Source organism: Chlorocebus sabaeus, chromosome 2 (genome assembly GCF_047675955.1).
Source record: "Chlorocebus sabaeus isolate Y175 chromosome 2, mChlSab1.0.hap1, whole genome shotgun sequence".
NCBI lineage: Eukaryota > Metazoa > Chordata > Mammalia > Primates > Cercopithecidae > Chlorocebus > Chlorocebus sabaeus.
The window spans coordinates 76,363,870-76,391,432 of NC_132905.1; the positions used below are offsets into that span (position 1 = coordinate 76,363,870).

Here is a 27,563-nt window from a genome sequence, read left to right on the forward strand (position 1 = left end):
ACGTGTGTCTAACATTACTTTGACGTGTACATGTCAGTGAATTACCACTTACTGATTGTTAGCTTTTTGAGAGTATGTATCAAATCTCATGTGCCTTTGTGTGTCCTGAAACAAATGATTAGGTATAAAGTATGTATTGCAAACACCATGCCCAGGGAATATTTTAGAGCTGTGGTTCTCCACGTGTGGTTCTTAGTCCAGCAGCATCAGCATCGCCTGGTATCACCTGGGAACTTGTTGGAAACACACATTCCCTGATCCCACCCCTGACCTCTTGAATCAGCAAAGCTAGGGATGGGGCTGAGCAATCTATATTTTAGCACGCTGTCCAGGTGACATTGATATATGCTAAACTTTGCAAGTTAGTGATTGAGAGACTAATCAACTTGTTAAAAAGTTAATAAATAGGCAGGGATCCATTGTAGCACCCCAGTAAGCCAATTAGAGTTACCTATGCTATTATTTTCTAAATTCACATTATACAAATTGTATGCCACAAAAACGTCTAAGGTGAAAACCCAAAGGAATTGATGCATTCGATTAATTCACAAAAATACAGCAGCTCCAATTCATACCAAAAAATGCATGCATATCTGATAAGTAGTTGTAGATTAAAAGGTGAACAACTTCTCATGATTAATACCAATGAAAATGTAATTTTTTAGAAATCTGTTATGTCTTGTCATGACAAGGATAGGTGAAAAGGAACTTTCATAAACTATTGGTAAATGTACGGGTGAAACCTTTTAGACTATTTGGCTCGCCTAATAAATATTCAGTCTTTTCTAATTTTAGCACCGTATTTCTACAGATACACTGGCATCTTTTCTAATTTTAGCACCGTATTTCTACAGATACACTGGCGTCTTTTCTAATTTTAGCACCGTATTTCTACAGATACACTGGCATCTTTTCTAATTTTAGCACTGTATTTCTACAGGTACACCAGCATATCTATGGAGGGGGCACTTCTGCTTGTCACTTGATATCCCTTAATACTGCTAATTTTTTTTCATAAGCATTATTACTTTTAAAATCATGTTAAAGAAAGGATAAATGATGTGCATCAGACTCAGTTTTCCCTTCTCTGACTCCCCTTTAGTTTACATCTCTCTGTCCCTCACTTGGGGCCTTAATACCCTTAAGATTATAGAGAAATTGCAGTAAGTAATGTTGACTGGAAATGCTAAATTTTAAGAAACGTGGGTGGAAATGGTTTAAGCTATCAGCCTAAATGATCAATGAAAATGTCAGACATTCTCCGTTTTCTTCTTCCAAGATATTATACTCTACTGTGGCCTTACAGCTCTTAGTTCCTATATAATTCTGATTAAAAAGGAAGGATATGCTCCTTATATACCTTGCTGTTGTCCCCTCCTGTTCATTAGAGTAGCTGATGTCAGGCAAAAGAAATTCTAGAAATGCCTGAGTACTTTTTTTGGTAATATGCTGAGAATGCTTGGAGCAAACTAACCAAATTTAAGTGTTTTAAGGATATTAACAATAACAGGAAAGCCCCTCGATTTTCTGCTAAGAGTTAACCTGAACAGTTTCCAGACTGCTGGTTGGCAATGTCAGTATCATGAGAAAAACGGAAAAAAGTAAGAAACTTTAGAGAAAAAGAAGAATCGGTGCAGGCTGGGGGAATGAACGTTGTAATCCAGTAGTCTTTCCCTGCCAGCATGTGTTTTGATTTGATAAATGAAGTCTCTGCTTTTTCTCAGACTTTATTTTTTGGCAGAAAACCAGTATTTTGACACTTGAATGCCTTCTTTCCATCTTAAGGGAGAAGCCTTCTTACACTTCAAGTGTGAAGTAGCTCCTTCAGGTATAGGATGAAAAATTAAGTGGGACTATCTGTGAATTACTAAATCACAACCGTTAAGGAAACTAATGTCCTAATTAGCCTGTCTTTTGACAAACGTGGCATCCATATGTAAGTCTAATATTGTATGCAAATGTGAGACAAGTTTTGCTTTCTAGATCTCTGATGTGAAAGGAAGAGCTGGCTTCCTGGCTTCCTTCCCATGTTCAGTATGAACGTGCCTTCATTCTGCTGCCAACAGCTCCTCAAGGGAACATGAAGGTGGAATTAAACCCTCCTGGTTTTCAGATTCAGAATACTGGGTGATTAAGTCGCTTGATCAAAATCAGAAACTGTGAAAGTGCTAAAAATGGTCAAGGCCCAAGGACTTCCTCATGTGTTGCCAAAGCCTTTCAGAAATCAAAGTGGGTATTTAAATACCTGGGGTGCAAAAATCAGATGTTTTTTCTTTAAAGAAAAATAGACATATTAGAGCAGAATTGGGGGTCCTCTGCAGGAGCCTGAGTTTGGGTGTTTACTGTCATCTAAAGCCTTGTTAATGTGGGCTTGAGGCTTCAGAATCCACAAACAGGGGAAGCTAGTGTCTCGCTGACTCCAGTCCTAGCTCGAGCTTTCTGTGCTGCGCTATGTGACTTCTGCACTTTTGTGCCATCAGCCAGTAGACAGAGAAAAGTATCTGGTATTTGTTGGTGTCTTTGGTTTAGTTGCTTTAAGTCCTTGGATGGAAAAGGTTGAATGTCATCTTGAAATCATTGTTTCTTAATGTGTAATTGGGGCCAAGTGAAGCACATTAATTTAGAGGAGTTCTAGTTAAAAATACAGATTCTTGGGCTCTGCTTCAGACCTACAGAGATCTGCATTTTTCTTATTCCCCCAGGTGATCCTCTAAACATTCAGAGGTTTTTAAAACTCACGCTTATATGCAATAACAAAAATATAAGGATTCTTAGAAACTTAGGTTATATTTATATTTGTCTTGAACATAGGATGACAGACATTGTCATTTTCATTGGGAAAAAAATGAAGCAGAGACTTAGTCTAGCCAACTCTAAATACATTCTGGCAGAGCCTAACTACTGGATTGCAGAGATGCTCCCCGCCTCCCCCAGTCCCCATCTATAAATTGACCATGTGAATTTCTAGTGGTGTTCACTTCCAAAGTGGTGATTTTATAAAATATTACAATGAAGCATTGTTGACCTCAAGAAGTTCAGGTGCATAGAGAGTTTGTTTGGGTGTGGCAGTATTAGTGGCTAGGTTTTATTTATCCAAGATAAGACATCTTACTAGCTACGAAAAGGGATTGGCATAAACTGCTTATTAATGTCCATTTATTCTCTAAAGAGAATAAACAGTATAAGAGGCCGGGCATGGTGGCTCACACCTGTAATCCTAGCCCTTTGGGAGGCTGAGGCAGGAGGATCACTTGAGCCCAGGAGTTTTAAAGACCATCGTGGGCAACATGGGGAGACCCTGTTTCTACAAAAAGTCAAAAAAATAATAAGCTGGGCTTAGGGCTACACACCTATAGTCCCAGCTACTCAGGAGGCTGAGGTTGGAGGATTGCTTGAGCCCAGGAGTTGGAGGGTACAGTGAGCCCTGGCGGCACCACTACACTCCAGGCTGGGTGACAAAGGGACGACCTCATCTCAAACAAACAAACAAAAACAAAAAATAGTAGGACGGGCTTGAGTCACAAAATTCTGCCTTTCCTAACTTTCCCCCATTTGCTGTTTGATTTGCTCTTTCAGAAATTGTGAACCTACTTCTCTGTTTACAGAACATTCACCTCCCTCTTAGATTCTTCCCTTTCTATCATTGATACTGGCATTCTGCTTAAAGAATTATCCATTCAGGCTCCCTTCAAATCCAAAGTAATATTATTTTAATAAGAGATGAAAGGGAAAATTGACAAAATATGCCTGGAGTTGTCAGCATTGTAAATAATGGACTATAAAAGCTTCATCTTGGAAGATTGTCAGAGAGCCTAGTGCCAGCTCAAAAAGTGTGGTCTTTTTAGAGAATTGACAAAAATACTACAAAGAAAACACATGCTGAATACCAACTCCAGGTGCGAATCCTGAGAAGCAACTCACTCTACTCTGCAATAGGAGATGAATTTTGCAGGTTATACAGGAGAGCAATTTAAACTCCCTTGTTTCTTAAAGTATCTCTTATAGTGACTTGGGATGGAAGTCATATACTATCCCCTTTCTTGTTCCTTCGAAGTAAATAGACCACAGAGCTGGAGATGTCCCAGACACAGGGGGAAATTGTTTGGATTTTTCCCATTGCCTGTAGTGAAGCAAGATAGGGAAGAAGCACTTGAGAACTTACATGGCAAATGGTCAAGTAAAGAAAAAGAAAAGCCCAGAGGTCAGTTATGCTTTCAAATCCTGAACTGAGTCACATCTGAAATAAATCACTTCCTTGTCATTTCCATGAAAGGGACAGTATAAGAAATTCCTTGCACATCCCTGGTGAGCCCTTGTTACTCTCAGATTCAGCTTTTGCCTTCGGGGAAAAAAAAAGACGAAGAAAGAAAAAAAACAGAATCCTCTAGAAAAAGCTATTCTGACCTTTGCTCTTTCTTTTGTCTGGGTGTGACTACATAAGTGCATTAGTCTGCTAGGACTGCCATAACAAAATACCACAGACTGAATGCTTCAACAACAGACAATAATTTTCTCATGCTTCTGGAGGCTGGAAGTTCAAGATCAAGGTACCAGCAGGTCGGTTTCTGAGGAGGCCTCTCTTCCTTGATTTACAAATGGCCACCTATGCACCATGCCCTCACATGGTCTTTCTCAGAGAGAAAAAGAGGTGTCTCTTCGTCTTATTCTTTTGTTTTCCTGAGGCGGAGTTTGCTTTTGTTGCCCAGTCTGGAGTGCAATGGCACGATCTTGGCTCACTGCAACCTCCACCTCCTGGGTTCAGGCAATTCTCCTGCCTCAGCCTCCCAAGTAGCTGGGATTACAGGCATGCACCACCACACCTAGCCAATTTTGTACTTTCAGTAGAGACGGGGTTTCTCCATGTTGGTCAGGCTGGTCTCAAACTCCCGACCTCAGGTGATCCACCCGCCTTGCCCTCCCAAAGTGCTGGGATTACAGGCGTGAGCCACCGCGCCCGACCTCTTCCTTTTCTTATTAAGGACACATGTCCTCTTGGATCAGCGTCAAACCCCCATGACCTCATTTAACCTTTATTATCTCTTTAAAGGTTCAATCTCCAAAGGTCCCTTGAGGGTTAGGGCTTCGATACATGAATTTTCAGGGGGACACAGTTCAGTCCATAGCAGTTGGCTTATTCATAGTTTGAGTAGATCCTCTTTATCGTTCCTCAGCTACTATCTATTGAGTGCACAGCTTCTTTATCCTAAAACAAGTCAGGGGAGGCATGAAAGGCATTATTTCTCCTGCTTCTGCACCTAAGGCGTTAAAACCAGGTTGTGGTCCAGCAGCCTACACTCGGCCTTGATGAACTTCAAATCCAAGACTTCCTTGGTATGTGAAGAGCATATACTTGTATGGAAGGATTTGACAGATGTGTGTTTGGTTTTCTTTTTGTTTGTTTGTGTTTGTTTGTTTGTTTGTTTTTTGAGATGGAGTCTCACTGTGTCGCCCAGGCTGGAGTTCAGTGGCACGATCTTGGCTCACCACAACCTCCGCCTCCCGGTTTCAAGTGATTCTCCTGCCTCAGCCTCCTGAGTAGCTGGAATTACAGGCACGCGCCACCATGCCCAGCTAATTTTTGTATTTTTAGTAGAGATGGGGTTTCAGTATGTTGATCAGGCTGATCTCAAATTCCTGACCTCGTGATCCACTTGCCTCGGCCTCCCAAAGTGTTGGGATTACAGGCGTGAACCACCACACCCAGCCCAGATTTTTTTAAATTAATTTTTAACTGGTGTATCCACACTGTTAAAGCAGGGGGATACTGCTGGATAGTATAACAAAGTATAGTGTGACAAACCCATAACCAAGCATTATTAGCTATATTTTCTCATGTCTTGAGCCAAAAGGTCACAGTTAACCAATGTTGCTACTAAACACTTGTACCATAAAACATTCTATTCCAGTCTTCCAGATTTTATATAAGAATGAAATAAAAACTTTTAGACTACTGGAGAATTTTTCGTTGTTGTTGTTAACACAGTTTGTTGAATGTGAACCCTAAATTGAAATTAACGTGCTAAGTTTTATAGATTACTTCAGCTGCCCTGACTTCAGTAAATTTAGTTGTGACACACAGGTACGACAGCTGACTTCATTCTGGCATTAGAGGTGGTAATGTTTCATCACTCTGGAGTTAGTAAAACCTGAAACCCGCCAGGCATTTGACACAAAGTTTGCTGCCAGGGACAGCTGAGCTTCTGGCTTATTGGAGAGGAAATGACCTAACCTCTGTGTTTACAGGCCCTTCCACTTTCTTGCTGAGTGTAAGGGTTGACCTGGCATCCAAAATCCCATGGTCTTCTCAGGATTAGACATGCAGCCATTGGTGGTCAGTAAAGGATCTGTTCCCTGTGGAAGGGCATTGGAAGAGGAGCAGAGCTGAAACACACGGGTGTTCAGAGGGAAAACATCTCTGCACTTAACGGCTAGATTAGACTATTACACTATTATCATAGAGCTCGTGATTCATCTCCTTTATCTGTTTAATTCCAGCCTTGAGTAAAGGACTCACTAAGAAACTACCTTCGGCCGGGTGTTATGGCTCATGCCTCTAATCCCAGCACTTTGGGAGGCCAAGGCAGGCGGATCACAAGGTCAGGAGTTCAAGACCAGCGTGGCGAATATGGTGAAACCCCATCTGTACTAAAAATACAAAAATTACTCGGGGGTGGTGGCAGGCGCCTGTAGTCCCAGCTGCTTGGAAGGCTGAGGCAGGAGAATTGCTTGAACCCGGGAGGCGGAGGTTACAGTGAGCAGAGATCGCACCACTGCATTCCAGCCTGGCGACAGAGCAAGACTCCATCTCAAAAAAAAAAAAAACCATATTCTATTCCAGTAGATTTATTATAACCAGAAATTACTGTCTTATCAGCAAATAGCTAATATTCACTTACATGGGCAGTGTATTAGATTCCTAGGGCTGCTGGAACCAGTTACCACAAACCGCATGGCCAGAACCAACAGAAATGTACTCTGTCATTATCTCATTATTCTAGAGGTTTGAAGTCCTAAAGCAAGATGTTGCCAGGGCCACACTGCCTCTTACAGCTCTACGGGAGATTCTGTTTCATGCCTTTCGCTTGCTGTAGTGAGGCTGCCAGCCCTTGATATATTCCTTTGGTTGGTACATGCACCCCTCCAGTCTCCACCTCTGTCTTCACGTGGTGTTACTCCCCGTGTCTCCGTTTCTGTGTCTTCTCTGATATGATTAACAGCCCACCCTTCTCCAGTATGACCTCATCTTAACTTAATTATATCTGCAAAGACCCTGTTTCCGAGTAAGGCCATATTCTCGGGTGTAGGCGTTAGGACTTCAACATATATTTTGGGGGAAAATTCAACCCATAATGCAGTTATTTTTTTATTTTCCTTGACTTTTAAGAATGTGAAATATTGTCAGATTTTTTCAACCACTATCAAATTTAAATCTAAGAACTACATGTCTTAAATTTATGACCTCTTCATTTGGAAAAAAAAAACCAAACATTTAATTGGTACCAAATCGTGAAAGAGTTTAATGCTTTGCATTTGCTTGAGGCTGATTAATGAGTAAATGTGTAAACTGTGGCTGTTTTAATTAGCCAGGTTAATTAATGTTTACCACATTGGAAGATGAAAAGGCATGTATAAATGCTCTATAATGTGAATCATGTTTTCATTTGTTGTTGAAGTTTATAGTGTAGCCAAATAAGGATTGCTTATGTCACACTTAAAAAGGGAAATTCATTAATGGATACAAATATACAGTTTGATAGAAGAAGTAAGACCTAGTATTTAATTATCAGCAAGGTCACTAATTTACAGTAATCTATTGTATATTTCAGAATAGCTAGGAGAACCTTATTTGAATGTTTCTAGTGTAAAGAAGACAGGCTGGGCACGGTGGCTTACACCTGTAGTCCCAGCACTTTGGAAGGCCGAGGTGGGAAAATCGCTTGACCCCAGGAATTCAAGACTAGCCAGAACATCATAGTAAGACCCCGTCTCTACAAAACAAATATTTAAAAATTAGCCAGGTGTGATGGTGCATGCGTGTAATCCCAGCTGCTCTGAAGGCTGAGGTGAGAAGATCACTTGAGCCCAGGAGTTCGAGGTTCAAGTGAGCTGTGATCACACTACTGCACTCCAACCTGAGTGACAGAGACCCTGTCTCAAAGAAAAAAGAAAAGAAAAACATATAAGTGATGGATATCCCATTATACTGATTTGCTCTTTCCAAATTATATGAATATATTATTTTCCCATATAATCTAAAAATAGGCACATAATATCATTTAATATCTTCAATCATTTAATATCATTATTGATACATAACATATTTAATCATTTAATATTATTGATAATATCAATACAAAATACAGTCAATACAAAATATCAATACAATTATTGATATATAATATCAATACAAAAATTTTAAAATGTAGAAAATGATGTTGGAGCACTATGGTAATTAACGTAGAGGCTCTGACTTTTGAGGTACATTAATTACCTGTTACTGAAGTTGAGCATGCTTTAACATTGTATGTTTAGAAAAGGTAGTTACGTTTTTTAATCTGATTGTGTGAGAAGGAAAGAGTAGAAATGTTTAAGGCCAACTCAATAACTATTTAGTATATCATAATTTCAGATGAAATGTGGTGTTTTTTTTTCTTTTTTAGTTCCAAGTTGAAACATTGTAAGATCTGATAAGGAAAGGCTAACTGTGCTGAGATGAAAATAACAGTTGTAAAGTAACTTTTTTAAAGAAAATACATTTCTAGAATTTTGTGTAAATTTTCAACAAAGCCTGGATGAGGTCTTGTGCTGAGACTGGAAAGTGTGGGAATTAGAAAAAATTTGGAGAGACTGGAGAGCGATCCAATGAGTATGAGGCCTGAAGATGTACATCCGTGGAGAGCAGTTGCCCCAGGCGGGAAAACAGGTTATCCATTTTTGAGTGAGTGGCCGGGTGGGATATATTCCATCATATCAAATGGATCGTACTTTCCAGCACCAAAATTTGTGGTTCTCTAGGTGAATAAAAATGACACCCCCTTCATTTCACTTCACCATTGACTGCATGGAGGACATACTAAAATCAAATTAGCAGAAAGGTCGAGTCTGCTTTACTTTTCATCTCCTACACTATTTTCTTCTTTGTTCTCGGCAGGAAAAAATGAAGTTGCATTTTATTATTTTCTCATAGATTCTTATACTAAAATGGCTTGATTTAAGACCCATTGCATTTTATTTGGACGAAAAATGCTTTACTCTCTAGTTCTTAACAATAACACCAGCCTGATTTTATTGTGTTAAGCACTGCAATTAGACAAGATATGAAAAATACAAAGAATTTCAGCAAGGACATATGATTTTATCATGGGTGGAGCTGTTCATTATCTAGCACAATTTGATACCAGATAAATCCCCTTTGGGGAATCTAATGTGGATGCTTTTTCCAAAGCACCTGCGAAGTTCCTCTAGTATTGGGAAGGCTTCCATTTTCATTCAGCATAGAAGTGAGCTCTCTGGGTCCGTGTTTCCAAAGGCTCCACCCAATGTCCTGAAAGAGTGCAACTCAACGTGTGTAAATAGAACCTTTCTCCCCCATATTTGCTCTTTTCATAGATTAAACTCAGGTCAAGAATTAGAAGTTTCCCCTCCACCCCATTAGCATCTCAGCCCTATCCCAATTACAACCTCCCCCAAATACCGCCACCAACATGCCCACTGTTTTTCCTTGGGCCACTTCTGAAATATCTTTCTGGCTTTATCACTCTTGTGTGCATCCTTATCGGCTATGCTTCTGGCCATTTTTTTACTGCTGGCTCGTCTGGTTAGTCTTTTATAATCTCCAGGCTTCTCCTCCATCCTTTCTTCACAGTTTGCCTGTTAATGAAGCACAGGTCACTTGACCCGTAGAATTCCCATAGGTTGGGATTTTACTAATTGTATGGTCATGGTATAGGTCAGTGTATTCCTCTGCCCTCTGGATCCCACAAACTGAAAGCCTCTTGGCTAAGCTGCTTCCCTTTTCACTTCCCTTGTATCCCAGCAGCCAGACGAGTCACGGAGCCTGGGCAGCTCGTCCTCTGTGCCTTGGTACATGCACTTGCATCTGCCAGGACAGTGCTCTCTTTCCCTTGGGCCCCCTTGTAATATCACTAGTCACATCCCTAAAGCCCAGGCTTGTTTGCCATTCTGCCTGTTTCCCCACCATAACACTTGTATGGTAATTATTCTTATGCCCATCTTTTCCTCTGAACCATGAGCCCGTTAAGTGAAAAGAAATTGACGAAGTTATTTCTAGTGCTCGCCTGGAAAAAAGAAGGAAAGCAGGGAGGCAGGGGCTCACTAGTTTATGATAAAGTGGTTTGATTTTCTTGGTTGCAGATTATTTCTTTTAAAGTGACTCTTTTCAGCTTCTCTCACTCCTGTGCATCGTGAATGCTCTCCTGAAGACAGACACTTTCCATTCATTTCTAAGCTCCGCATGTGAAGTGCTTTCTGTTGCCAGGCTTGGTTTCCCCATGTGTTTTGTTGTTGTTGTTTTGTTTTGTTTTGTTTTTGAGACATAGTCTTAGCTCTGTCACCCAGGCTGGAGTGCAGTGGCGCCATCTCGGCTCCCTGCAAATTCCGCTTCCCGGGTTCACGCCGTTCTCCTGCCTCAGCTTTCCAAGTAGCTGGGACTATAGGCGCCCGCCACCATGCCCGGCTAATTTTTTTGTATTTTTAGTAGAGACTGGGTTTCACCGTGTTCACCAGGATGATCTCGAACTCCTGACCTTGTGATCCGCCTGCCTCGGTCTCCCAAAGTGCTGGGATTACAGGCGTGAACGTTGTTAAAGAAGCATGTGAATAAGCTAAAGCAGAAGAGAAAGAACCATTGCTATATCTAGAATTGTTCCCCAGAAAGCAAGTTTTGTGTTAAAGAAAACACAGTAGGCCACTGTGCAGAAGTGCATGGAGGGTTTGTGTGCTTTTTTTAATCTGCATAAATATACACTTCAAATGAGCTATCATATATAAAAGGATGATGTGCTGTGTGTGGGAAAAGGTGCCAATCCTGTGTTGTGATTTTTTATATATATATATAATTTGTGCTAATCTTACACACTTGCCTGATCCTGTTATAATTATCTGCATAAGGCTTTTTAGGCTCTTTGAATGAAATTAACTATGTATGGATGTTGAAAATCATCCTTTCTACCATGAGCTCATCAGACTTGCTAACCAATTCTTCGCATCCTTTGAAGTATAAAATTCCATCAATTCAGCACGTATCAACATGAATCAATTATAATGCACTTTCTTCACAGCATGGCAGTTTTTGCTGGCTGCCGGGAGGGGCACTGTTTCCCATTTAATTCATTTGCTTTGGCCCACCCCAGGATCTCTCTTACCCCAGTCATACAGACTTCTCTCATGAGCTTGAGAGAGGGGGCTGGTCACACAGGACACAGCTTTAGGGACAGTGCTCACTGAAACTACAAAATGAGTGCTGCTTTTAGAGTTGTACCCACAGCCAGCACAGCTGTTATGGCAGTGCTGTGGGCATGTCTTGCTAAGGCCCATACTCCTCCATCCCTTATTTTGTTGGAAAGTTCAAGTTGAAGCTGAAATTCAGTCCAGCACGCAGCTGGACAAGCCATGTGTCCTATATGTGACTCGCTCCCCAGAGAAAGCAAAATGTGGACTAGTAAGGGCTTGGTTTTATCAGAAGTAAAGGAGCGGTTTACATCTCTTCTTGCTGTCTCTTAATGGGTTCAGAGCTACAGTAGAGAAAATGGGACACTGTGGATTAACTTCCAGAAAACCCCAAAACCAGCACCGAAGGCTCCAGGCGATTGTGCCTTTAGATTTCATATGGGCACCAGAATGACTTTCGCCTCTATAAAAATGCACACAAGAGTATGGAAACTGATATTTGAGGAATTTTTTTTTCTCACTGTACTTTCTTGTCCTCACTGAAAGCATTAGGAGTTTTAAAAAATGAAATGTGATACTGTGGTAGATGGAGCAAACCTCACGTTTCATTTTTTCCAATTCATTCTACATCTAAGAACTTACTTAGAAGGAGACACAAACAAACTATACCCAGGAAAAGGAATGGAACTGGAGAATTCTTCCTCATGATTCCTCTGTGTCCTCAAGCCTAATTATCCTCATTCCAAGGACTCTCCGTGTGCCTCAATAACTTCGAAAAATTTACTCTCATTAAGCAGTCATAAAAATTATGCAGTAAAGTGATGATAAGGAAGAGATGAAATAATGCAGTAAAGAATAAAACCATTTTTTAAAAAAACACTACTCTTGATTATTTCTGCTGGTAGAATTGCAAATGAAGTATTCTTATTTCTTTTTTCTACATTTTTGGCACTAAATTTACGTTACTCTTATAATTAGTAAAAACTGATTTTTTTTTTTTAATAAAAGAAGACTCACAGTGAAGTCATAACATATGCTGCAGAGGTTAGGCTGTTGAAGTCAGATTTGAAGAGAGAATTTCACGTAACAATCACCTTGAAATTTCTTCAGGTCAGCCATCAAAGCACACATCTCTCAACTAGCCAGGTAGCCAGTTTTTCCTCTAGCATGTGAAGAGATAGCTGTTTCTTGGGTTAAAGACCATGTGAAATAATTGACTTAAGTTTAAAAGATATGAGGCATTGGGCCGGGTGTGCTGGCTCATGCCTGTGATCCCAGCACTTTGGGAGGCCGAGGCATGTGGATCATGAGGTCAGAAGATGGAGACCATCCCGGCCAACATAGTGAAACCCCATCTCTACTAAAAATACAAAAATTAGCCAGGCATGGTGATGCGTGCCTGTAGTCCCAGCTACTCAGGAGGCTGAGGCAGGAGAATCACTTGAACCCGGGAGGCGGAGGTTGCAATGAGCTGAGACTGCACCTCTGCAATCCAACCTGGTGACAGAGCAAGACTCTGTCTCCAATTAAAAAAAAAAAAAGATATGAGGCATCAAAATCACATTCATTTTTATTTTTGTTTGTAAAAGACATACAGTTTGTATCACATTAATGGGCATATGATGTAATTTCACTATAAATCGAACCAGAGGAAAACATCCAAATATGTATAAATTAAAGCTGACAATGCCTACAGTACTAAACTTCTTGTTTTAGTATATTGGAGACTTAGAGAAAAGTTCTAAAAATAAATTTAAAAAAAAATTTTTTTTTTTGAGACGGAGTCTCGCTCTTTCACCCAGGCTGGAGTGCAGTGGCCGGATCTCAGCTCACTGCAAGCTCCGCCTCCCGGGTTCACGCCATTCTCCTGCCTCAGCCTCTCGAGTAGCTGGGACTACAGGCGCCCACCATCTCGCCCGGCTAGTTTTTTGTATTTTTTAGTAGAGACGGGGTTTCACCGTGTTAGCCAGGATGGTCTCGATCTCCTGACCTGGTGATCCGTCCGTCTCGGCCTCCCAAAGTGGTGGGATTACAGGCTTGAGCCGCCTCGCCCAGCCATAAATTAAAAATTTTTAAAAGGAAGTTGCAGACATAATGGCCCCTTACGCCGAAATACTTCACTGTATGTTTCCTCAAAACAAGGAGGGGTGTGTGTGTGTGTGTGTGTGTGTGTGTGTGTGTGTGTGTGTGTGTGTTAATCTTAATACAGTATCGTTCAGAGGTTATTTCTATAGTATGTAAACTTGTTTTTTAGTCTGTACTTTAAGTTCCTGACAACCCAGGCAAGACCAAGACTCCCTAATGTAGTTGGAAATCATGTCAGTACATTGGCACAAGTTCTACAGGTAAACGGGGAAAAGGGTCCCCACAATCTGCTTTTAGATGCCAGGGAGCCTGGCTGGTCTTTATCTTCATTACTGACTGATGCCACTGGTAGATCTAAGTTATTTGGTTTATGATGTTTGAAAGCCAAAAGGAAATGTGTTCTAAATGAAAAGGGACTTCTTCTGTACCCTCAGTCTAAGCCAGACAAGTGATATTTCAGTAAAACGTCCCTAGCAATAAGGAATATTTTCACAAGTAATGTGGAGCTTTGTTTGTGTCCCTTCCAGGGACAGTTTGTTACCATAAGGGGACAAAGCATGCTTCATTTTAAAATGTGTGGAAACTGTTATTTTAAACAAAAATAAACCCAGATTTAGACATGTAGTCTGAGTTTGAACTCTGGGAGATTTTCAAGATTGATAGTGTAGCTAAAAATAACTGACCTGATTTTCTGGACGTCAAGATAAAAACTGGATTTGTGGTACAGCATTTATTTTGTGATAATATGTGTATAAATTTTTCCCCAAGTTGGAAAATGTGGCCACGTCATACAGGGCTGTATCACTCTTGACCATTGAAGTGCTCAGGTCACTACACTGCATCATGAATGCAGATGGATATTTGGGTTGATTGAGTCAGCAGAATAAATATACTGTTCAAGGCTTTAAATAGCTCAAAATTAAAAGGAGTCTAAATTATTTCAAATTTGACTTCGAGTTGGTGAAACCTTCTGGCCATTCACGTAGCCATCGTGTTCATCCTGAGAAAGGGAGAAGTAAAGAATTGGGAGAGTGTTCTGGGGGGAAAGTGCTATTGAGAATGGGCTGTCCGAACAGAGTGACAGGCAGGCCTCACTTGGCTAGAAGAGGGAGCTTTTCAGCCCCGCTCCGCCATCAGGAACATCCGTGACCTTGAACTGCTGCTTTAATCTCTTTTACCTTGGGTTCTTTATATGAAAGAGAAAAAAAAAGATACCGTCAAGTTCATTCCTTTACAAACCTATCAAAAATTTGAAATGTTCATACATTTCAAATTTGAAAAAGAGGGTGCTTGTGATGATAGATGGGTTTATGCTTCCTTTTTTTGTTTTGTTTTGTTTTTTGTTTTGCTTTGTTTTTTTGAAACGGAGTCTCACTCTGTCATGCAGTGGCGCGATCTCAGCTCACTGCAAGCTCCGCCTCCCGGGTTCACGCCATTCTCCCGCCTCAGCCTCCCAAGTAGCTGGGATTATAGGTGCCCGTCACCATGCCCGGCTAATTTTTTTTGTATTTTTATTAGAGACAGGGTTTCACCATGTTAGCCAGAATGGTCTTGATCCCCTGACCTCGTGATCCACCCACCTCGGCCTCCCAAAGTGCTGGGATTACAGGCGTGATACCCTTCTTTAATATTAGTTTCTAATCCAAGTTATATAGCCATGTGCTCTATAAAATGGAACTTTCCATGGAACAGTGACAAGGTTGCATTAGGAATTGGGATACTTGGGTTCAGATTTCAGTTCTGCCACTTGTTAGTTTTAAGTGTACTTCTCAGGATGTACGTCAGTTTGTTCAACTATCAATGGGAGTAGTGATCCCACTAAGGAAGATTATTGTGGTTATCAAATCAGCAGATGGGTATGAAGAAGCCATGAGTGCAGTTCTCATGGTTATGAAGGTGTCGTAGCTGGCACAGTCCCATCACAGTATGGCTCTGGCATCGCAGATGGCTGTAGCATATATGCCAATCAAAACATCCCTACCATCCTTAACGATCACGTGGGTTCTCCCCCAAATCAGCTGCTCCACTGACCTACAAGTAAGTCCATGCTTTTTAAGTATATTTACTCACTAGTGAAGGCCCGTCTGCTAAAAGTGTCTTCAGTAGGGGAGAGCTGCTCTTTTCTGGGAAACCCAGCAATGAAGTTTGTCCTGTGATGCCTTCTACACTTACTGACCTGTTTCCTGAAAGCTTCCCGTAACACATGGTCCAGGGAAAAAGGAAGTCCTTGACCAGTCTTTCCTGTGGCTTTCTGGTTCAGAAATGTGACCCTGATGATAAGAAACTTCAAGGCATGACTCTGGGCTCTAAGAACTTGACTTTTAAGGTGTTTTGGCAATATTCCCCTGGCAATATTGATTCTTGGCCCACACTCATCTCATGCCTTGTTTTGTTTGCTTTGTTTTTGAGACTTGTTTTTTTGTTTGTTTGGTTTTGGTTTTGGTTTTTGAGACCAAGCCTCGCTCTGTTGCCCAGGATGGTGTGCAGTTGGCACAGTCATGGCTCACTGCAGCCTCCACCTCCCAGGTTCAAGCAATTCTCCTGCCTCAGCCTCCCAAATAACGGGGATTACAGGCGCACACCACCGTGCCTGGCTAATTCTGTATTCTTTTAGTACAGACGGGGTTTCACCAGGTTGGCCAGGCTGGTCTTGAACTCCTGACCTCAAATGATCCACCCACCTTGGCCTTCCAAAGTGCTGGGATTACAGGTGTGAGCCACCACACCCAGCCATTTTGCTTGTTTTTCTTTCTTGAAGGGATAACCAAAGCTGTTGTGTGGTGGTGTCTTGGTACAGCTGGTGGCTGTGGTCAGCGTGGTGGAGGGTAGGTCGTCTCAGATGGTCACATGCGTGAGAGTCACCTAGGGATCACATTAACATGCAGATTCTGATTCCCTGGATCTGGGTGGGACCTGAGGTTCCACATGTCTAACAAACTCCCAGAGAACACCCATGAGTATAGACAAAAGGATTCAAAGCAAAGGAACTATAAAAACCACGGAACCAGCCTCCCATGATTTTGCGGATGAGGAATCCGAGCCTTGAGGAGTTTCAGGGGCCATAGAGAGATTAAAGATAATAAACAGCATAGCAGTTGTATGTTGAGCCAAGAATCAGACATGCACAGAACTGCTGATTAGAAAATGAAATCTGATCTCATAGTCCTGGTGTGGGCAAAATGCCTAGCTAGAGTGGGTGACCGCTGATTTTTAGTGGAGCTTCTTGATAGGGAAAATTAGCCCATCCTATTTACAGATACTTCCAATGCAGCTGTGTCAGGGGAGAGAGAAGAAGGGGCATGGAAGAGCGTGTGGGGGTGTGATCTTCAGTCCTTTCAGGCAGGCACATGAGTAAATTTTTATTTAAAAGATAAGAATTGGTCATATGCTAATCTCCTGTTAGATAAGATTAAAAACAAATTTCCATTTTGGGAACCAAAATAATCAGAAAATAAGAAAAACAGTAATAGCAGTGGAGGTTCGATCCTAGACAGAAGAAAAACCAGCAAGCTTAGGGACTTCATATTCTCACTGGTGTCCAAATCAGAATTTTTTGTTTTGTTTTGTTTTTGTTTTCTACTTTTTTTACTTTTAAGTTCTGGGATACATGTGCTGAACGTGCAGGTTTGTTACATAGGTATACATGTGCCTTGGTGGTTTGCTGCACCCATCAACCCATCATCCAGGTTTTAAGCTCCGCATGCATTAGGTATTTGTCTTAATGCTCTCCCTCCCTTTCCCCCCACTTCCCGACAGGCCCTGGTGTGTGACATTCCCCTCCCTGTGTCCATGTGTTCTCGTTGTTCCGCTACCACTTACGAGTGAGAACATGCAATGTTTGGTTTTCTGTTCCTGTATTAGTTTGCTGAGGATGATGGTTTCCAGCTTCATCCATGTCCCTGCAAAGGACATGAACCATCCTTTTTATGGCTGCATAGTATTCCATGATGTATATGTGCCACATTTTCTTTATCCAGTTGATCACTGATGGGCATTTGGGTTGGTTCCAAGTCTTTGCTATTGTAAATAGTGCTACAATAATCATGTGTGTGGATGTGTCTTTATTGTAGAATGGTTTCTAATCCTTTGGGTATATACCCAGTAATGGGATTGCTGGGTCAAATGCTATCTCTAGTTCTGTATCCTTGCAGAATCACCTCACTGTCTTCCACAATGGTTGAGCTAACACTCCCACCAACAGTGTAAAAGCAAGCGTGCCTATTTCTCCGCATCCTCGCCAGCATCTGTTGTTGCCAGACTTTCTAATGATCACCATTCTGACTGGTGTGAGGTGGTGTTTCATTGTGGTTTTGATTTGCATTTCTCTAATGACCAGTGATGATGAGCTTTTTTTTCATGTTTGTTGGCCACATACGTGTCTTGTTTTCAGAAGTGTCTGTTCATATCCTTTGCCCACTTTTTGACGGGGTTATTTTTCTTTTTTTTCTGGTAAATTTGTTTAAGTTCCTTGTAGATTCTGGATATTAGACCTTTGTCAGATGGATAGATTCAAATCAGAGCTTTAACAGCCGAACTTTACAGGGAAAAGGCTAAGGTGGCATCTCCTTTATATAAAGAAAATGTTCTTCTCTAACCCAAATGTGTTAAATATATGGAAGAGGCTGTTCAGTTATTATAACTGACACTTGTGAAAGATAACTGATTGATTTAATGCCTGTAAATTTTATTTTCTTTAAACCTAACGTGTGACCGTTAAATTTTTAGAAGGCATTTGGCTAGTGGATTAATAACTAAAAGAATATTAGGTGAATTCATCTGCTTCCTATTCAGTGATTGTTTTATTTATGAGGCTATTTTTCTCAAAATGAATGATCATGAGTGTCTAAAAAAACACAAAATATTTAGCTATTTGAAGACGAAATTACTATTATCTTTTGATGCTTTCTTTAAAGTATTTTTAAGTATTTACAATGGTAGCTAAGTGGTAGGGCTTCTTCCCTCTGTTACTCTAAGTATGCCTTGTATACACCCTCAAAGCTTTTTTCTTTTTTTTTTTTTTGTGAGACAAGGTCTTACTCGGTTACCCAGGCTGGAGTGCAGTGGCACAATCTCAACTCACTGCAACCTCTGCCTCCCAGGTTCAAGCAATTCTCCTGCCTCAGCCTCCCAAGTAGCTGGGATTACAGGCGTCCGCCACCATGCCTGGCTAATGTTTTGTATTTTTAGTAGAGACGGGGTTTCACCAGGTTAGCCAGGCTGCTCTTGAACTCCTGACCTCATGATCCACCCGCCTCGGCCTCCCAAAGTGCTGGGATTACAGACATGAGCCACTATGCCCAGCCGCGCTCAAAGCATTTTTAAAGAGCACGGTGATGTTGTTCATTGGGTGTTTGGTATTTGAAATTAAATACCTCTGATATTGATTAAGCCATATTTTAAATATCATCACTAAACTCAGTTAAATATTTCCACTTTTAACTGTAAGGCTCAAATGCTTGGATAGTGTAGAAGATATTTGACTTCAAAGATAACTGCTACAATTTCGGTCATAACAAATAGCTTTTAGGGGGGAAAAATAAGTCCTGGGAGGAAAATAAGCAAAGTCTCCTAGTTTAATATAGCGGTTGGCAAATGTAGATGCTTAAAACCTCTGAAAATCCCCAATACAGGCCATCAGAGCACTGTAATTAAGTATTAAATTAATTCGGATAAAAGGATAATCCATCAGAGCCACTAATGTAGTGGAAGTGTGGTTTCGGTGTGATTAGTCTCACCATGGAAGTCAAAGTCCCACTCAGAATGAACAATGAAGGAATCATATTTGTCTCTGGGTATTTTGTCATAGGCTCAGTTGCCCAGTGCCAGTGTGTTAGCCACTGGTAAAATCCTGAGCCCTTAGTCATGTCTGCGGGTAGCTGGCTGCCTTAGACATTTTATGATGACGAAATTGAATTCTACTTCTGATAATGGTAATCCATTATGTCTGCCTCTTTTTTTTTTATCTTAAAACTGCACTGACAGCCAGGCGCTGTGGCTCCCACCTCATCCCAGCACTTTGGGAGGCTGAGGCGGACAGATCGCCTGAGGTCAGGAGTTCGAGACCAGCCTGGCCAACATGGAGAAACCCTGTCTCTACTGAAAATATAAAAACTATCCGGGCATGGTGGTGTGTGCCTGTAATCACAGCTACTCAGGGGACTGAGGCAGGAGAATCACTTGAACCAGGGAGGCAGAGGTTGCAGAGAGCCAAGATCACGCCACTGAACTCAAGCCTGGGCGACAGAGTGAGACTGCATCTCTAAATAAATAAATAAAACCACACTGGCATCATTGTTCTAAATGACATAGCCAGGGGTGGTTATTTCTGTGTTGAATTAAGATAGGCATGTTCCTATTTTGAACAACAACAACAAAAACAAAAGTGTGGTTCACTCTACTAAAAATGTAACTTTTCTTGAATCTGTCATTCTTTCACTTACATTTTCTGAAAATGAACATAGTAAACCAGGAAAATTAACCACCATGGGGCTCAGCCTGCTGGTGGCCATTTGGAGGAACTTTTCTACCAACAGTGTAACAGAGAAAAGAGAAACCGGGGTACCACAGTGTACCTCAACCTCAGATGCCCTGGCTATTCTGTGATGTACGAGTGTAAGAGTTCTCTCTGTGATCTTTTGCTACTCTGCCTTTTTACTGCCAAGGGATAAGATAGGTACAGGGCCCTTTCCAGCTGCCCCTGCCTGAGAAATGCCATTTGGTGACCAAAAGCAATAACCATTCCATAGGACTAGCAGTGATTAAGTCAGCTTACAAATCCACAAGAGTGGAAGAGACTGCTGAAGACGCTGTGTAGGAACCTAGTTTTTAGATTCCTTCCTGGGCAGGGGTCGTCGCGAGAGACCACTCGACACGGAAGTCACAGTGGAGAGATTTATTGCTAGCGCGCTAGGGTCCTATGTCCGAAGTTGGCCACAGGACCCCGAATGCTTGTTACAGACAGTTTATAAAGGCAAAAACCACAAAAATTCACAAAGCTTGAGGCGCAAGATGATTGGAGCAGGTTATGGCCTGAGCAAGGTGTCTTACTCTGATTGGTTGGTTTGAACCTGGTTTGAACCCACGCGGGGTATTTCCCGGACTTGTTCTTCTGTTTGAGTTCCAGGAATTTGGGTGGGTGTTTTAGATAGCCACACGGACATCGGGTGGGTGCTTTAGATGGCCACCTGGTCATTGGGTGGGGGCTTTCAGATGGACACCTGGTCATTGGGCGGGGGCTTTTAGATGGCCACCTGGTGTGGCTTTTCTAAGCTTCTAAGTTTCTAAGTCTCTAAGTTTCTAAGTCTAAAAGTCTAAAGGTTTCTAAGTTTTTAAGTCTATAGGTCTCTAAGTTTCTAAAGGTTTCTAAGTTTCTAAATCTATTTTCAGCTGGAACAGACACGCTTAATAATGCCTGATTTCTGCAGCTACTTTTGTGATAATACGAGAGGCTGAAATAGATAGGGGCTGAACGTGGGAAGACTGGTGTTTAGAAGCCCAAGACTTGGATTTCAGCACTGGTGCTTACTGACCACTGGGTCTCAAAGAGATTGGTTCCTTTTTCCCAGCCTCAGTCTCCTCATCCCATCAGAATGACAATACCTGCCTTGGGAGAGGAGAGTCATATAGGAGAGGGCATTGGAGCTGGGCTCTAAAGAGTTCAAATAACGTAGGTGAGCAGAGATGGGCTTCCGAGATAGCAGGAATAGAAAACGAAAGTGTCAGAATGGGCATACATGGTCTTTTGTGGGAATACCCCAAGCTATTTAGCCTGAGAGGGAGGTGTGGTGTAGACAGCTAGGAGCTGTGAGTTTCATGGCTAAATATGGGGTGGACCCAGACCACAGAGGGCCTTCAGCATCTGGCAAAAGAATTAGAATTAATTCAGTAGAAAATGAAGACCCACTGAAACAGAGGGAGCCATTCCTCATTCCTCTCTGTCAGGAAAATATTTGGGGAACCAAAAAATAAAAAGTAGCAGGGAAACCATTGTCTCAGTCGGTTTGTGCTGCTTTAACAATACCAGAGACTGGGTAATTTATAAACAACAGAAATACTACAATTCTGGAGGCTGAGAAGGCCAGGTTCAAGAGTGGGCCCGACATTGTGTGCTGAGGGCCTGGTCTCTCTACGTTTAAAATGGCGCCTTGTGGCTGCATCCTCCGGAAGCAGCAAACTCTGTATTCTCACATGGCAGATGCACAAAAAGAGGCCTGTGCTGGTTTCCTCTAGCCCTTTTAGAAGGCACTAATCCATTCGGGGGTGTGGAACTCTCATGACTTGCTTTCCAGAAGACCCCATCTCTCACTACTACCACAGTGGAGATGAGGTTTCAACACATGACTTTGGGGGACATTCAGACCATAGCAAGCAGTGAGGAGACTATTGTAATTATCCAGGCGAAAAGTAATCATACTCCCAGGGGCGGTGCGGGTAGTGTGGAAAAGCAAGCAGGAAGTGGTTGAGAGAATTCAGAAATAGAATGCAAAAGGATTTGTCAGTAGTGTAAGTACCGGACATGAAGAAATACAGGGAGTCCTGGATGGCTCTGAAGGATTCAGGCCTGTGACTGGGAGGGAGAATGGTTCTGCCATGATTAGAAAACAGAAAAGGTGGGTGGGAAAGCCAGGGACCTTGAGTGCAGTTGTGTACCTACCAAGTGCCTGGATCAGCAGGGAGCCCTAAGTTGGTATCTCCAGCAAAATGTTGGAAATATACAAATTTGAGTGGGAGGGAGAAGTCAAAGCTGGGGAAGTACATTTCAGATTCATCCAAAGGTAGGAGATCTTTAGAGTTTCAGGAGTCTATGGGATTTCCAAAGGGAGAAGTGTAGAAAGAGATGGAAAGAGATACAAGAAGAAAATGACAGGGATGAAGAGAGGAGAAAAAAAGAGTGAGAAGGGTTATTCAGAGATGTCACAGGGAAGAAGGTAAGTACTGTGTATGCAAAACAGTAAGAACATTTCTAGATAAAGGACAGGGTAGGGATAGTAAGTAGCACAGACCCAAGAACAGCATAGCCCCTCGGGAGTCCAAGAGCTTTCTCGCTGGCAAAGCTTATTTCCTCTCAAGATGAATGTGTAAGCACCAATAATTATTAGTATTCCAGAATATCTTCTCTTTAGCATAGTAAGTGCATAACAGTCACAAGCAAAAGATTTATGTAAAGGAAATGCTCATTTAATTTATTTAATCGGACATTGGCTAAGTTATCAGCCACTGCCTATGGCTTTGTAAGACATGAAAAAGTTGGAGGAAATGTAATGAGGGCCTTTTATCTGTAAGGGAATAAAACCACATGGTTTTTTAAGTATTTACAATGATAGCTAAGTGGTGGTGCTTCTACCCCCTGTTACTCTAAGTATGCCTCGTATACATCCTCAAAGTCATGGGAATCAAGTATTGAATTTTAGAAACGGTGCCACAGTGAATAGGGATATATTATAACTCAGATTAGACTTCAAAAGAACTGATTTGCTTGAGATTTCGTCACTTAAAACCTCTTGCAATAAAACTGACTCCATGAAAAGATATTACTCAACATGCTTTAATGCTATTCCATCAAATTATTTTAATGGGTATATTTGAACAGAATTTTAAGTTTTCAGATACATTTTTTGTCGATATAAAAGAATTTGAAAGATGATTGTAAAACGTTACAAATCAAATTTAAATCCTGATCTTTTCATTTTCTCTAGCAATAAAGCTAACCAGCGATATATCTGAAATATATACTAGGGCAAACTCAACACAGATACAACTGGAAAATGAGACATTTTGGTTAATCAAATATTGTTGTTAGTGCGATGCTATCTGTCGGTCTCTAATTTGTAAAAATCAGAGAAAAACATGGTGAATCTTTGGTGACATAAGAGAAGACTCACAAATCTTGATATCCTGGGGTCAGTTTTTAAAGCAGTAATTACACATGATACAAGATTATATTCTAAGCTCTTTTTTTCCAGTAAAAAAAAGATAAGTCAATGATGTTCCGTAAAATTGATTCTTGTTTAATCCATTTTTAAAGTGGGGGGTAGGCAGGCACTGACAGCGTTCTTTGGAAAGGGAAGCAACAGAGGAGAAAGGCAGAACATTTGGTGTCTGCTCACATTGGGAAATGTGGGGAGCCAGGGGTGGTTAAGTCCAGAGAAGGCTGGATGTCTGTCTGCGGGGCTGCATCTGGAAGGGCAAGGGAACAGTTTCCTTGTTGCCTCAGGGCATAGATCATGCAGCACAAGAGGAGCATTTAGGAAATGCAGATTTTGTTTCAAGGCAAAACTGAAAACTATTCAAGAAGGTAGCGAACTGCTGACCCATTAATGCTTTGCTTATCCTTGCAAGTGTGCAAGGCAAGACAGGAGATTCACTGTTGTCTTTCAGTTTGAATGAGATTGTGCCTCGCTTACTGCCACCACACCAAAGCCTGGTGTTTATTCCTGTGCGATCATTGTATACTGGGGACGTCTAACTGTGTCAGGAGGAAATGGCAACGGAGCTCCCGTGGCCTTTCACCTCTAGGGGTGCCACGCTGCAGCACACTGGCCGGCTACCATGCTCCTGACTCCAGTCCTGCCAGCAGCTCTTGTGAGCTGTGACTTTGCATAAGTAGCTTGAATGCCATGTGCCTCGGTAATTGTCCTTATTTCATTATCTATCTGTTCTTTTGGAAGGTGGCATTCTAGGTCATTACGTCATAAACACAAGTTGAACTTCGTGCTTCCATTCCAGAGGGAACAATATACCTCATAGTTAAAAAACATTTCTAAAAAAATTCCTACCAAAAGTCATTGCTTAAGAACTTAGTTTCCTAGTGCCTCCACTTCCTCATTTGTTGCTTCCCTTTCCAAAGAATGCTGTCAGTGCCTGCCTACCCCCCACTTTAAAAATTGGTTAAATAAGAATCAACTTTACAGAATATCATTGACTTATCTTTTTTTACTGGAAAAAAAGAGCTTAGAATATAATCTTGTATCGTGTGTAATTACTGCTTTAAAAACTGACCCCAGGATATCAAGATTTGTGAGTCTTCACTTATGTTACCAAAGATTCACCAAAGATGTAAAAGGGAGATGATAATGGTACCTATGCCATGCCTGTAAACGAGGTCATGCCTGTGGAAGCAGTTGAAGTCATGCCTGGCAGAAGTGAATGGTGGCTGCTGCTACTGCTGTTGTGATTGTTGTTACTCACCAAAGAGATGGTTTTGTTTGGTTTAGATGAGCTGCTTCAGAAAGAGCAAAACTATTCAGATGACGTCTTGGCCAACATGATTAGCGAACCAAGGATCAGTTACGGAAACGATGCTCTCATGCCGTCTTTGACCGAAACGAAAACTACCGTGGAGCTTCTTCCCGTGAATGGAGAGTTCAGCCTGGACGATCTCCAGCCGTGGCATTCTTTCGGGGCTGACTCTGTGCCAGCCAACACAGAAAACGAAGGTAAGAGTCCCCTGAACCAGCAAGGGCGTTCCGGCAGGTATATATAGACATACATATGTGTGTGCAGGAGAAAGAGAGAGAGTTATCTTTTGTATATTCTTGAGTGGTGAATTTTTTTTGATGTAGTAATAAATATTTTCATTTCAATTTTACTTTAAAAAGTAACTATTAGGAGTTACTATGTCATTAAAATAATATTTTATCTGTGTAAATTATTCTTCATATTTTTTATGCTGCAAAGCAAGTAAACTGCCAATTGTTGGAAAAGATAACAACCCCATTGTATAGGTGGCAAAACAGAATGGTAATGATTTACATAACATTTGCAAGTAAAGGATCTCTTGTTTCCCAAATGTCCAGATTTGCATTCTAGGGAATATTATCCTTGAGTGAACACTCCTAGGCAAAGGGGAGCCACAGTGTATTATTGAAGAGGCAGTCCTTCACATGGAACATGTGTGGCAATAGCATTCTTCTAATTTTTATTTTCCCGTTCTTCTTAATATAATACAGTATATAACAATAAAAGCATATACATAAAGAGCATGTACTGTATGTCATATATTATTTTTATGACTTTTTCAAATGAGGAAGTGGAGGCACTAGGAGACTAAGTTCTTAAGCGATGACTTTTGGTAGGAATTTTTTTAGAAACGTTTTTTAACTATGAGGTATATTGTTCCCTCTGGAATGGAAGCACAAAATTCAACTTGTGTTTATGACATAATGACCTAGAATGCCACCTTCCAAAAGAACACATAGATAGTGAAATAAGGAAAATTACAATTTATCCACAGAGAGGAGTTTTGACAGGGCCTGCAGAGATGGAGATTTGACAGGCACCAAAGTAGTCTTCATTGGCTACTTACTTGTACATGAAATTTCAGATTGAATTAAATGCTAAAGGCAAAGATAGAGAACTACATATAAATAAAATTTAATTTTGCTTAAGACTTAATTTGTGTTTAGAAAATTAAATTCAAGGCAGCTGCCAAAATTAAGGAGCACATTGCTCTAAATGTTTTTTCCTTTGGTATCTCAAAGAAGTAAGATTCTTTTTATCAACAAATTTGAGCAGTAGATGGCATCCTTTTTCACAGGGATTTCTTAGCAGAAATATCTGTTCAAGCGAGAGCATCTTTCAGCTTCTTTTCTCTTTTTTCTTCATGTTCAGAAGTATAAAATTACACACAAACACCTTGATTTCTAGATATAAATAACATGTTTTTTAAGAACACAGCATTTGACCTGATTTTCTTTATTAAGGTAGCAAATGTTGATGGAGATTTCATATTTATAATACACCTTATAGGCCGGGCGTGGTGGCTCATGCCTGTAATCCCAGCACTTTGGGAGGCTAAGGTGGATGGACCACAAGGTCGGGAAATCGAGACCATCCTGGCTAACATGGTGAAACCCCGTATCTACTGAAAATACAAAAAAAAAAATTAGCCAGGCGTGGTGGCGGGCGCCTGTAGTCCCAACTAGTCAGGAGGCTGAGGCAGGAGAATGGCGTGAACCCAGGAGGCGGACTTACAGTGAGCTGAGATCGCGCCCACTGCACTCCAGCCTGGGCAACAGAGCAAGACTCTGTCTCAAAAAGTAAATAAATAAATAAATACATAAATAATTTTAAAAAGTAAAAATATATATATAATATACCTTATAACATGCAGTTAGTACACTCCTCAGACTAAATCTAAATATTAGACCTTAAGTGCACTGGACAAGTTTTTTTTAAAGAACCATTGCAGAAAATATGTAGACTGTTTTCACAATGTGAGTCATCACCTCAAATTTGTTTCCTTAATTTGAAAAAGGGCACCTTATAGTAATAGCAAATACAAACAGCATGTTACTGATGATGTAAAAATAATTAAAACTTTACCATTTATGAAAACAATTCTTAATCACATAGAAGAAAACAAATTTAGGGACAGTTCATTATCAAAGACCTGGGCAACTATCTTATTAAATGTATTATTAATAGAGTGCAGATTGTGTTCTTTCTTTACATGTAGATACATTTTGATCATTGAAAGTCCTTTTCATTCAGTCTCTAACGAGAATTTTTAGTGAAAAATGTCCAATCTCATTTTCTAAATTGAAGGCACACTAAATTTGCTCTTTCACTAACAGCATAATGTGTAGCATCAGCCTTAGGAGACAATCTGCATGCACACGTGTGAATGTACACACACACATACACTGAAACCCTTGGGTACTGCCAAGATGGCCATTTCAGCAAAGAGCTTGATTAAGTACTTCTGGATACTTGACAAACATGCAGCTATTACATTGCCTAGGCCTCATGAGAAGAGCTGATATTCTTGTTAAGTAAGGATTCCGTTTGAACAGTAAAATCTGGTATAACAATATTGGGAGGCAATAGGACTTGCAGTGTCAGAGTCTTGAGTTGGGGTACTCTTCGTTATCAGTCCCAACACTGATATATATTGATTATAGCAAACAATTTGAAAAGCCTCTCCAACAATTTTTGAATAAAATTGATGGCTGTCATCTCATAGGATATTAAATACTACTCCACACTCGTGAACTTCTGAATGATACAGACCTGAGTTTAAATTCCAGCTCTGCTGTGCGCTTATGAGCAAGTTACTTAGCCTCTCTGGC

General features: G+C 40.9%; 1 protein-coding gene across 6 annotated transcripts in view; it reads left to right on the forward strand.

Annotated features, from left to right (window-relative positions):
• APP (amyloid beta precursor protein) overlaps positions 1 to 27,563 on the forward strand; it is a 283,764-nt gene that overhangs the window by 231,452 nt on the left and 24,749 nt on the right. For all 6 annotated transcript variants that reach the window (XM_007966044.3, XM_007966048.3, XM_007966059.3 and 3 more), the window contains one exon: positions 24,708 to 24,929. In XM_007966044.3, the coding sequence (XP_007964235.2) occupies positions 24,708 to 24,929 (222 nt within the window). The remainder of the gene's footprint in view (positions 1 to 24,707; positions 24,930 to 27,563) is intronic.